The sequence below is a fragment of the Notolabrus celidotus genome, chromosome 16, assembly GCF_009762535.1.
Source record: "Notolabrus celidotus isolate fNotCel1 chromosome 16, fNotCel1.pri, whole genome shotgun sequence".
Classification (NCBI taxonomy): Eukaryota; Metazoa; Chordata; class Actinopteri; order Labriformes; family Labridae; genus Notolabrus; species Notolabrus celidotus.
In genome coordinates this window covers 3074767-3088469 of record NC_048287.1, presented here as the reverse complement: position 1 = coordinate 3088469, position 13703 = coordinate 3074767, and the positions used below count along the sequence as shown (strand labels likewise).

General features: G+C 39.6%; 1 protein-coding gene across 1 annotated transcript in view; it reads left to right on the top strand.

Annotated features, from left to right (window-relative positions):
• The window catches only part of col22a1 (collagen, type XXII, alpha 1), a 108603-nt gene that overhangs the window by 21236 nt on the left and 73664 nt on the right, over nt 1–13703 (top strand). Inside the window, exons 6-17 of the mRNA XM_034705596.1 lie at nt 1886–2009; nt 2313–2588; nt 4677–4757; nt 5347–5463; nt 5576–5620; nt 5728–5790; nt 5981–6019; nt 9242–9295; nt 9399–9452; nt 9537–9590; nt 10668–10721; nt 10814–10858. Of these exons, the coding sequence (XP_034561487.1) occupies nt 1886–2009; nt 2313–2588; nt 4677–4757; nt 5347–5463; nt 5576–5620; nt 5728–5790; nt 5981–6019; nt 9242–9295; nt 9399–9452; nt 9537–9590; nt 10668–10721; nt 10814–10858 (1006 nt within the window). The remainder of the gene's footprint in view (nt 1–1885; nt 2010–2312; nt 2589–4676; nt 4758–5346; nt 5464–5575; nt 5621–5727; nt 5791–5980; nt 6020–9241; nt 9296–9398; nt 9453–9536; nt 9591–10667; nt 10722–10813; nt 10859–13703) is intronic.

The following is a 13703-nucleotide window of genomic DNA, read 5'->3' as shown; positions in this document are numbered from 1 at the left end:
ACAATGCATGATTCATTCATATATTTGCAACATGAGCTGATTCATATCTAACATCAGCTCTGTTCACAAACACAAACATTATATCAGTGTTCAATAAAAAGGCAGGAGGAAAATGATTTACCCAATTTGAATTTAAAGGTGACATATCACGCTTTTTTCATCAATATATATTGGTCTAAGAGGTCCCCAAAACATGTCTTTAAAGTTTATGCTCAAAAAAACACTTTGAAATCAGATTTTGGTCTGCCTGAAAAACCCTCTTCTTCAGTCCTCCTCAGAACACTCTGTTTTCTCTCTGACCACGCCCCCTCAGGAAGTGGATGTGCCTCGGCTGTCCAGCACGTTGATATAATGTTTATGTTGGCTGAATATACACGGCTGCTCACAGATCGCGTTACTTCAACCCTCTGAATCTGATCCAGAATCTGATCCTGACGGAGAGGCGCCTGCAGCAGGACCTTTCTGAAGGATTGGTCACAGATTTAGTGTTTCTTGTTGTTTTATTTATCAGTATGTCGACGTGTGTCTTGGTACACAGCTACGAACATGTAGCTATTTGGCTATGCTAACTAGCGCTAGCACTTCTCCATGATAAATAAAAATCATCCACTAGATCTTCAAATCTGCAGACGTGGGGAGTAAAACCGACCTCTACCAGAAAGGCAGCAGGACCTTTTCTGAAGGATTCGTCACAGATTTAGTGTTTCTTGTTGTTTTATTTGTCAGTATGTAGACGCAGCTACAGCTACAGCTACAGCTACAGCTACAGCTACAGCTACAGCTAAGACATGTAGCTATATAAGACATGTAGCTATATAAGACATGTAGCTATATAAGACATGTAACTATATAAGACATGTAGCTATATGAGACATGTAGCTATATGAGACATGTAGCTATGCTAACTAGCGCTAGCACTTTTCCATGAAAAATAAAAATCATCCACTAGATCTTCAAATCTGCAGACGTGGGGAGTAAAACCGACCTTTGTGTTTATTAAGACAGCCTACAACTAGCATGCCTCCCTCCTAAGCTCCTTGTTAGCACACATTTGTGCAGGTTATGAAAAACAGAGGAGGAGTTGAGTTGTATTTTATACAGTCTATGGGCTGAACAAGCTCCGAGCTCTGACTCCGTGACAGACCGGATATTGTTGTTACGTAACAAAAACACTGAAGTCTGAAACGGCTGGTTTCACACACATTTACAGAAAGGTGTAGAAATCAAAACAGGGGCAGAATGGATTTTTTTCATTCTCTGGGGGTTTGTAGACATGCCAGGGAAACATATTTCAGGTAGAGAACCATTAAAAAGTCTATTTTGCATGATATGTCACCTTTAATGCAATTCATTCAAAGAAAGTTGGGAAAGGCTCATGTTTACTACTCAGTTTGAAGTTAAATAGTATTGTTTTTAATTGTTTAACTGTATGCCAGTGCAGTATTTCACAAAGTCTGGCAGATTAAGATGGAGACTCTCTGTGATTTTACCTGTGTGCAAATAAGGTATATTTTGTTAAGATAGTTGAAATCTCAAGCATTTTGTAGTAAGGCTACCAACAACATTAGAAACAAATACCAATAATTTAGCATATTTACTTCCCCTGAGATGTTATTGGGGACAAAAGCTTAAAAAAAACAAAACAACTTTCACTGCAATTTAAAAAAAAAGCTGTTGCAAAATCAGGCTTTTTGGAACGCAACAATCACAAAAAAAACCATCAAAATCCTAGAGGGACTGATTAATGGATGGAGATGTTGTATTTGGTTTAGTGTTTGCATTTTATAGACCCAGCTGTAAATGGGTCACAGCAGCTCTGTGTTAATGCTGTAAAAGTAAGGCCCAGTTAGCACTATAACATAAACAATGTGCTTTAATTCTGCAGAGACGTGTTTCCTCAAGGGCTGCCCGATGAGTACGCCTTTGTGACAACATTTAAATTCAGGAAAACCTCAAGACGAGAGGATTGGTACCTCTGGCAGGTTTACGACAAATATGGTATCCCACAGGTGAGTCGCCTCGATGCAAACAGTGATACGTGTGCTTATGTTTCCAGATTTGGACTATTGCAACTCGGAAAAGGCTCACTTCACTGACTATGGAAACAACTGCTAAGAGAAGTTTAATCTATAACTTCAGATTCGAGTTAAACCCAGACTCCTGGTTATAGCTTTGAAAGGAATGATTCAGTACCGTATTTAACACTTTAAATCATAATATAATACATGTTTTCTTTGCTATAACTGTTTTCAAACCCCAAAATAATGGATTTACAGCCCCTATGATAACATCACACTGCCTCTGATTGCCAGGTGTCCATCCGTCTGGATGGTGAGAACAAGGCGGTGGAGTACAACGCTGTCGGGCTGACAAAGGACGCTGTCAGAGCTGTGTTCAAGAACCCAGAAGTAGAAAATCTGTTCGACCGCAGCTGGCACAAGATCGGTTTGAGCGTGGAGGCCAAGTCTGTGTCTCTGTACCTGGACTGCAAACTCATCCAGACTCTGCCCATTGAAGACAGGGAGGACATTGACATCCAGGGGAAGACAGTGATTGGGAAACGGCTGTATGACAGTGTGCCGATTGATGTGAGTTAACTGATGATTTGACTTTCCAACTGATGGTTCACAAAGCTTGACGCACAAGTGCTCAAGACGCACATATTCGTGCAACTCGTCTGTTGTTTTCAAACGAGGTTGAGCTCACGGACAGAACCTCCTACTACAACCGATAGCTGGATTCAAGTGACAGTTAAAGTTTTTCCCAACTCAGCAGATAATCCTCCTCACTCTGTCCTAGCAGTGAGCTCCTGTTTATTCCTGATCCCATAAAAACAGGTAGAGTTTAGGGAAGCTGCACAGAGATAGAATCAAAGTGTCCCATATATTCCAGATGAGTGAATCTCTGCTGGTCCATACGTCACATCTCACATCACCGGGTGATCTGCATGCTGATTGGCTATCGTGGCTCAATGGATTCGCTGGATTTCAGATATTTCAACTCTCGCGAATCGTTTGCCACCACATTAAGCCGTGAAATTATGAATTAAGCTTTAGTTTTAAACATTACCGACGCAAAGGTTGTAGCATCTTTTCAAGCTTAAACACATAAAGCTGGGGTTGGTAGTCAGACTTAGATCCACTTTTTGTTATACTGGTTAAAATGATCTTTATGTCCCGATGGTAATCAATACATAATGTGTTCTTAAAAAAGAGGTAAAAAAAGCTGCTATCTACAGCCGGAGTAAACCTGGGAAAACACCAACCAATCACAGCCATCAGGAGCCAAATGATGAAACCAATCAAATCCCGTCCCATCCTTATCAGATGCCCGAACCACCTCAGCTGACTCCTTTCGACGCGGAGGAGCAGCAGCTCTACTCCGAGCTCCCTCCGGATGTCCGAGCTCCTTACCCTATCTCTAAGGCCGAGCCCAGACACCCTTCGCAGGAAACTCCCCCCGCCATCTGATCCAACTCACTACCAGGTGGTGATCAGTTGACAGCTCTGCACCTCTCTTCACCCGAGTGTCCAAAACATGCGGCCGCAGATCCGATGATACGACTACAAAGTCGATCATCGATCTTTGGCCTCGGGTGGTCTGGTACCAGGTACACTTGTGAACCACCCTATGCTCGAACATGGTGTTCGTTATGGACAGTCCATGCCTAGCACAGAAGTCCAACAACAGAACACCACTCGGGTTCAGATCGGGCAGGCCGTTCCTCCCAATCACCCCTCTCCAGGTGTCTCCGTCATCGCCCACGTGGGCGTTGAAGTCCCCCAGGAGAACAATGGAGTCCCCATCCGGGATCCCTTCCAGAACCCCATCCAGAGACTCCAAGAAGGCCGGGTACTCCGAACTGCCATTTGGTGCATATGCACAAACAACAGTCAGAGCCTTCCTCCCCGCAACCTTAAGTCGCAGGGAGGCGACCCTCTCGTCCCCCGGGGAAAACTCCAGTATCGAGGCACTCAGCCGGGGGCTTGTGAGTATGGGAGACCCTACCAGGGGCGGATGCCCCCGACAACACAGCTCCCGGGTTCACCGGGACACACAAACCCCTCCACCACGTTAAGGTGGCGATTCTTGGAGGATTATTTACATAATAAACAAAACCTATACAAACCTTGTGTCTCTATTAACCAGGTCCTGTATCAACAGAAAGTAACATATGAACGGTTATTTATTTACATTATGCAGTTTTCACAGTTTCGGTGCTAAGTACTTCTGGTACTTAACTTTCCAAAATAACAGCATCAATCTTTATGCTTATACTTAAATATGAATCTACAGTCACAAGTATTCCCTAGTAACTGCTTTCCAAGGTCACACACAACATCAGAACACTAATTATTCAAACTTACACATTTAAAGAAAATGCCCCAACCAGACGTCAAGCATTTAAAAATACTACAGCACAATATGAATGAACCATCGGCAATTCAGTTTGTTAAAAAAAAACCTGTTAGTTTTAGAAAGATGCCTTCAAAGTAAAATGAACATCAACAGCAAGGTATTTGGGTCAGTTACAGTGAGTCTTCACCAGCATTACATACATTTCAACCCATCTTCAACTTCCCTTCATCCAACATTATGGTGATATTAATGTGCAAAAGCAAAGTTCAGTTTATGGTATCTATATGTTAACCAGATGTTTGTTTTTGCCCATGAAGTTCGACCTGCAGAGAATGATGATTTACTGCGACTCCAAGCATGCAGAGCAGGAAACCTGCTGTGATCTACCCGAGGGACCCGTGAGTATTATTGAGCAGTGTCTCAGATCTCCTGCTGAATCTTGTATAAGTAAGGAAATGCATCAAAAATGTGACTGTACAAGTAGACACATCAATGAAACCTGCAAAAGAAGTATGACTAGATATGTTGAGCAATTTTATTTCCATCTGTAGCCCATTAAATGAAGTATTAAGGCATCTTAAGTGTCACACCTGGAGTCAAATACCAGTTCCCCAGTGACACAAACACATCCATGGATATCATAGGATTTGAAGTCTTTACCTTGGGTTATCAGGTTTTCCAGGATTTGTGAGTCCACCAAATAGAAGGATCTTTATTGACTCTTCTGAGGAACTAGTGAACTTGCCTCAATGTAATCCTATGTCTTAAAGTCACGTTTTTTTAATATATATCTCTGTAGGACCGACTGCAGCCTTTACTTAATGCACAGGCATGTGGTTCTTTCTGATCCGCTCATAGCAGCAGCACTGCAGCCACACCTGGAGTCACAAGCTTAATGCTCATCAGACCCATTGTCCACCACACCATGCCTCTGTTCTCTGCGATTGATGTGATTGATTGATTGTTGGTTTAAATGTGTTCTTTCAGTGCCCCAAGAAAGTTGTCACGGAGGCCCCCCCTGTGCAGATCCCCACTCCCACACCTACTGTTGCGGAGCAGCAGAGAGGACCTCAAGTGAACTGCTCCTGCCCTGGAGGAGAGAAGGTAAAGCCACCTCATTTCCCCGGGCTTTATCCCTGTGTATTATTTCCACGGTTGAGTGGGGATCCTTTCTCCGATGGCTCTTGAAAGACATCTGTATTTTCATTTCTCACAGGGAGAGATCGGTGCGACCGGTGCAGCGGGTCCTAAGGGTGAAAAGGTCATCTACCTTTGCCTTTAAGTTCTTGTTTGTGTGGGAAAATAAACACTTCAGTTTGCTGCAGAGTCTCTTGTTCTGTGTTTCACTGTGTGAACATGCGGTTACAGGGCGACGCAGGCCTTAAGGGCGCCGTGGGAGCAGCTGGAATCAAAGGCGAAAGAGGAGAAATTGTATGAAAACTTTAAGTGTGCACATTTATGAGCAGAGTTTACCTTTTCATACTGATATTACAGATGATTCACTTTCTCTTCAGTGTGGATATTTAAAAAAATCTGATTGCAAGCCTTCTAGCTATTATCTCATGTGCTTTTATTCCCCAGCCTCGACAATAATTGATCCTTGTTGATGAATTATTTGCAGGGCAAAGTCATCTCTGTCAAAGGGGACAGAGGTGAGAAGGTAAGTAACCCTGCTCCCCCTGACTCTGCATGAGCATCGAGTCTGTGCATATTTGATATGCATGTCTACTCGCACAACTTTCAGACTTCTCTCTGAGACATAAAACGTACTTCGGCTTTCTTATCCTCTACTTTATTTCATGCTTTCTTAAACGTATTATCTTATCTCTTCTGGTAGGGAGAGAGAGATCTGCTCATGTCTGTTATTGTCAGGATTACAGGACAAGTTACCACAGAGGATGTGTAGCAGAGAGAGCAGGTCCCACATGGACATCTATCTAGTATAAATCACGCCTTTGTGCTGCCTTGGAGTACCAGCTTGGAGTCTCACAGGATTATTTATTTCTCAAGACAAAAGCTTTGGTATGCAATATTTAAAATGTTCAAAAGAGACATTTAAAGTAGCTACAGGAGGTCTGTAAGACATGTTTCTCTCATGTGTGTTCTCTGTTTTGGTTGTAATAGCTCTGAGGACTTATCCATGAGTGCTTCATGATGATAAAAGTGTCCACAATATGTTTCGATGTTTGAATCAAGAAATAAAGGGAGCATTTTAAAGCTGGAAGTGTAGTCAAACTGACAGCAAAATTCATTTTAAGATAAATCCATCTTCTCTTTGTTGGTCTTGCTGCTGGAAACCACACTGGTTTGATAAAAATGCATTAAATCAAACTTTAATGCGGAGCGTCCCTGCTGCTTTTCCATTCCTTGCTTTCTGCCCGGGCATCTGTCTCACAGTTATTCAGAGAAGGCTGCAATCTTGTTCTTGTAAACTTTTCTATAGCTGATGAAAAAAACATGACGTAAGTCGACTTTCAAGCTGTGGTTAAAAGCAGCTTTGTTTGTCATCCAGTGAAAGTGAATCCAAACGACTTTGATTCCTTTAAATGAATCTTTACCTGACAAGAAGAACGGACGACCCTCTGCACAGCAGCGTGATACATTATGTCTTCTCTGTTATAGGGTACAGCAGAGAAAGTGAACAAAGTGACGTGTCTTAAAACCATATAAGCTCCTAAAATAACAGGCAACCACCCCTGACTTGTAAAGTGGTTTTTGAAGCAGAGGGGAGTCTTGTGGTGGGCAAAACCTCGTGGTGTGGTGTAATTTAACAGCCGTTACTCTTCACTCAGTCCAGCTTTTTAAATTCAAGGGATTCTTTGGCAAGTCGTGTGACATCGGTGTGGAACACTCGGAGGACAATGGGAAGCCATTGTTCCTTGAGACTTTGGTTGGATGTACAACCAGACCGTAGTGGGTTTTGGTGGAGCTGTGGATAAGCTGTTAGCATACTCTGGCCCAAATACATTTACTCAAAAGTCTGTTTGTTTTTTTGTGTGTCGATTTCTGTAACCCTTTGTCTATGGGGCGCCGTGTGTAAAGTTGTGCAAGCTAAGTTGTTATTGCTAAGTCTGTATCGCTTTAAGAAGCTTTTATTTTGCTACTTCCGCTAGGTGGCAGTTTGAATTTACATATTAGCTTAGTATTTAGGATCGCAGAGCAACATTTAACATTTAGATTTATATTTTACATTCAGATTTAATGTTGAAAATTTTGATCTATATTTTAACATTTAGATCCATATTTAACATTTAGATCCATATTTAACATTTAGATTTAACATTGAACATTTAGATTTATATTTAATATAGGTTCATATTTGACATTTAGATTTATATTCAACATTTATATTTATATTTAACATTTAGATTTATATTTAACATTTAGATTTATATTCAACATTTAGATTTATATTTAACATTTAGATTTGTATTCAACATTTATATTTATATTTAACATCTAGATTTGTATTCAACATTTATATTTATATTTAACATTTAGATTAGTATTTAACATTTATATTTATGTTTAACATTTAGATTTGTATTTAACATTTAAATTTAACGTTGAACATTTAGATTTCTATTTAACATTTAGATTCATATTTGACATATATATTTAACATTTATATTTCTATTTAACATTTAGATTAGCATTTAAAATTGATAATTTTATTTTTAACATTCATATTTCTATTCAACATTTAGATTCATATTTAACATTTCTATTTAACATTAACATTTGTATTTATTATTTCTATTTAACATTTAGATGTGTATTTAACATTTATATTTATTTTTAACATTTGGATTTAACGTTGAACATTTAGATTTTTTATTTACCATTTAGATTTTTTATTTACCATTTAGATTCATATTTAACATTTATATTTATATTTAACATTTAGATTTATATATTCAACATTAAGATTCATATTTAAAATTTAGATTAATATTTAACATTTAGATTTACACTAAACATTTAGATTTATATTTAACATTTAGATTAGTATTTAACATTTAGATTTATTTTTACCATTTATATTTCTATTCAACATTTAGATTAGTATTTAACATTTATATTTATTTTTAACATTTATATTTCTATTCAACATTTAGATTCATATTTAACATTTCTATTTAACATTAACATTTGTATGTATTATTTCTATTTAACATTTAGATGTGTATTTAACATTTATATTTATTTTTAACATTTAGATTTAACGTTGAACATTTAGATCTCTATTTACCATTTAGATTCATATTTAACATTTAGATTTATATACTCAACATCAACATTTCTATAGATCAACCTAGAGATCAAATTTATATTTAACATTTAGATTGAGCGTTGACCATTTATATTTACATTTAACATTTAGATTCATAATGAACATTTTAATTTAAATTTAACATTTAGATTTAGATTTTGCATATGGATTTAACAATGATTGTAACTTAATATATTTTATTATTATTTAACAAAATTAAATGTGAAGAAGATCAGAAATATTCCTGTAAATATGTTAAAAAGAAACTTTAAAATTCACTCTACATTTTTATGATGTTGTGGAGCTTAACTGTGGAGAATTGTAGCTGTTATTTTCAGTGTGCACAACTTGACAAACGGCGCCCCATACTTGTGTTCCCGTGTGAATGCACTGTTTCTCTTTGTTTGTGCTGTTCAATGACGAGTTCATTCATTTACCTCTAACATGTGTTCTTCCCTTTTCTTCGATGATCTAACCACAGTGTACTAAACCCTGCTCTGTGAGGTTGATCTCTAGGTTGATCTCTGACAGCACGGCGCCGTCATCGTCCACCCTGCATGCTCGTGTTTTAAAGAAAAGCCAAAGTAATAACTTGCCTTCTGTTTGCAGGGTGATTCAGGAACAATAGGGTTGAAAGGTGCTCCTGGACTTAAAGGAGAGAAGGTGTGACACGTGTGTGGCACTGGAAATCTGGAGGATTAATCTAACATGTTTGATTTTTAAATCACGTACATTGATTAATTATGTGTTTCCAATTATTTGACAGGGACTTGCTGGTTTTCCAGGTATTGATGGCTTATCTGGAGACAAAGGAGACAGAGTAAGAAACATTCATTTGGATATTTAAGTCAGTGTTTGCTGCAGAAATGTGGAAGTTTACATCAGTATGTTTTTGTGGATTCAGGGTGCAGCTGGAGCAGCTGGCCAAGCAGGGCAACCAGGTGCAGCAGGATTAAAGGTATGTGAACAAGTGCAGCATTTTAAACCAACTCTATATGCATTTGGCTAAATTTTTAAGGCTTTTTAGAAAATGTTGATTTGTGGTGACTTATAAATCATTTGGATTTGGCGTATGTGAAATCATCTACAATACATTTTTGTTTCTGAATAATCACCTCTCCAGTCCCCAATTTCTCGTCAAATAGCGGGTGTGCTTTGGTTGACTTTGCTTTGTAGTATAAGCAGGTGATGTATTAGCCAGCAAGGTAGAGAAGGGAAGGGGTGCTGAGTATGTCCTGGCCAATGGGTTGCGACCGAGCCATTGGACCCAAGAATGAAGGACGTTTTTTCTACTATTTACAATACAGAAAATATTACCTAAGAAAGCAATAAAATACTCCAGTCATAGCAAAAGGGAGACTATGGGACTATGGATGCATGAGAGATACTGTTTTGAAAAATGATGATAACATGCACCATGTTTAAAGATGTCTATAAAAATACAGTGACTAACTTATAAATGTGTTCAAAGAAAATAACAATCTCCTTTAAAATGAAAAAGCTGTGAAAACTCAACATTTAAATAAAGATTGATTTTTTAATTAAGTAGCCATGGAAGAAGTAGGATAATGCTTTATTAGCAGGTTGCACTCCTTCAGGGTGATAAGACCTCTTCTCAAAGGGCCTGTCCACCCTGCCTGGTTCCAGTCTGCTGTAACAACCCACTCACTACACACTAACCTCTGTGTAAACACTCTCTCACTACCTACAGCACAGAAGATGAGGGATAACTAAAAAAAGAAGATCTCTTGCAAATGAATGTCAAAGGACACATTTCTCTCCCTGTGCATGAGAAAAGAATGAAAGCAGAGTCAGAGGTCAAAGTTCAAGAGTCTTACACTGGGGGGGGTCCAGGCTCTGACAACTGCTGTTTCTTTTTTAGCGGTGTCATGTTCTGAAGCTGGTCACTTTCTTTTCCAACATTGATTCAGCGCTGACTCAGCAGCCTCCCAGTTGGCCTGTGGCCTTGCTGAGTCAGTAAGAGTCTGGAGCGTCATAACGGCCACTAAAATAATGCTCCATTTGTATCATACAGGGAATTCAAGGGGATGCAGGGATCCAGGGTCTACCAGGTCCAAAAGGAGTTGATGTGAGTATAATGTGAATGTACTTCAGAAAATGACCACTTGAAGATCTTCCAGTAGAAGTATTTGTTTCAATGATGGCTTTGTTTTGGTGTAGGGGGAAGCTGGTACAAGAGGTGACAAAGGAACTCCTGGAGCTCGGGTAAGTTTTACTGCAGAAAGAAATCAAACTTGAAATGTTTACTGTGAGAAAGACAATCATGTGCCACATTTCAATCAATCAGACTTTATCTATAAAGCACATTTCATACAATGACATTGCAACAACATAAGAAGAAAAGAAGAGAGCAGTTGCAATACTGCACGTGTCCAGCAATGACCTAAAGTAATTAAAAAGCACAGTGGTACACTTCAGACATTTGACAGTGACAACAACTGAATCAGACATAAAATGTGCTCTTAAGCTGTTGAACAGCATTTAACACAAACTGAGCAAACTGGAACACGCTGTGTGTGAACAGGTACTGAAGTCTATCTTCATTAGACATGCAAAACAAATCAGGACAGTTTTCTGACATTTTGTTGAAAAGAAGGCCTGAGAATAGAAACCCAGTTACAGCAAGACTAAAAAGGTCGGTCTTGAGTGTGCTTTTAAAAATGTTGATGCTCTGTGCAGCCCTCAGGTCTTCAGGTAGGGTGCTCCACAGGCGTGGGCCGTGATGATAAAAGGCTGCCTCACCGTGAGTCTTTGTTTTAGCTTTTGGTACCATTAAAAGACCACTACCTGAAGACCTGAGGGCTCTCACTGGCTCATATGATAAAAGCAAATCTGATAAATACGAAGGAGCAAGACCAAGAGATTTAAAAACCAATAAAATAATCTTAACGTCTATTCTAAAAGATACTGGGAGCCAATGCAGAGACTTTAAAATTTGTGTTATGTGGGCTCTCTTTCTGGTCTTTGTCAGCATTCTAGCAGCTAAGTTTTGGAGCAGCTGAAGCTGAGACATGTTCTTTTTGGGAAGAGCGTTACAATAGTCAATTCTGCAAGTGATAAAAGCATGAAATGGAGCGACGCCTGCGAGCTAGTTCAGGCAGGCAACTCGAGCTGCAATGCCATACACGTCACATGTCCCACTCTCATAACCGTCATCCAATCCTGCCCTCTGCCTCTCAAATTGGCGGTCTATTTAAACTGGGAAAAAATCTCCCATCTCTCCCTCTGCCTGTCAACGCCTCTGCTGCTGCATGCCTATTGCTGATATTTTATTCTTCCCCGCCGCCTCCCCAGCTTCCACCTGCAGGCTCCGGGGGTGTTTAGTATGTTTTGCTCATCACTCCTCAAAGTCTGCATGTAAACTTATCTGCAGGGAGTGATGAGGCCGGAGCCTGGGCGCCAAACATGAATATGTATTTGCTGCTACAATAAACAATTTAAACGCGAGTTGTCTGACTGAACTAGTGTCTCTGCATCGGCTTGAGAGAGAAACTGACACACTTTGGCAATGTTCTTCAGGTGATAAAAAGCCTTTTTTGCTATCTGTCTAATATGTGGCTCCTAACTAAGGTGTGAATCAAAAAATCACACCAAGATTCTTTACCTGCTTATTTAGAAAGTTCATCATACTCAAACAGCATCCTGCCTAATCTTAGAACATGACGCCATTTTACCAAGAAGGGGATGTTTCTAGGTCATACCACATTGTAAACTGAACACAGCCCTCTGACATCCTCATGGAACAGCTCCTGCTCTTATATAAAAATCCTCTGAGCTTTGCTAAGTTTTAAAGCGGTAAATGATTTTGTCGTGCATTCCTGATAATTTTGCTCATGCTGCTGACTCTAATTCTGGAAACTCTATGTTCAAATGAACTTTTCACAAAGACATCACAAAGCCATGATTGGTCAAAGCCAATGTTGGTCCAGGGATATTTATTCGGGAACATGTCCTACTTGGCAAAACCAATCAGTGCTTGTCCAAATAGTGGTTCCTGAGAGACCAGAGAAAGTTGCTTTTTTACTTTTAGTGTTTTATAAGGCTTTCCTGGGATTTAAGTCATGATGTCAGGTTTAACCCGAAATAAATAGAGTTCATACCGCAAGACCTGACAACAGGGTTAACTTCGAAGACAGCCCGTTTTTCTCAGAGGAACTGAGAACTGAGAGGCGTAATTGTGCAAACAGATGTGGCTCCCTTGATTCACTCTCCACACTTCCTGTCTGGGATCTGTGGGGGCTCGTGGCTATAATGCAGCTCATTCAGGGCAACTGAAGCTCTGTTGTCTGAAATTTCCTCTGAGCTTCTAACACCTTCTTACTTTTGGTATCACATTGACGTTGGAAAGCAATCAGACTTCTAATAATCGACCGCAATGTTATCAAGCGTTCAAGCGATGAAGCACTTTCCCACAAAAGTCAAGACATCAAGATGTTTTTGTGATCATAACATCAGTGACATGACAAGAAACAGATGGGACTAAAGTAACAAGATGTAAAAAGCAGCTGTAGTATAACTTTTGGATCGTGCTCGGATGTCAACTTGGATTTTAAAACTTTAAAAATATTTTTTACAAAGAGGTGAACTCGGAATAAGTCAAACCAAGTGTTTGGCCATATGACATGAGGATGTGCAGCAGGTTTTAGAAACATAGAAGCAGGAACACTGAATATGGTGGTGCTGGGAGCTGTCCATCAGTCAGTCAGTCAGTCAGTCAGTCAGTCAGTGAGCAATTTCCTGTAGGGCCAATCTGGAAAAGCACTCATCCCTGTGAAGGGTGAAGAAGAAAATGGGTGGTTTGTAGCACGCACCTGGGGTGGAGGTCAAGGTGATGTTGTTCACTGAAACTCAGAGATGTGTCTTGGGTTACAAAGCAAAGTTGTTGTAAGTCGGCCCTCTCGCTAGCAATACCAACTCTGTGGCTTTATGGGTGGTAATGTAAGCCATTCAATTCACTGCTTCAGTCTAGACAGCAATATCCAAGCCAGAGGGATCTGACTTAGACCTATAAGTACGCAAACAACTTCCAGAATTATTATCAACTTTAGCT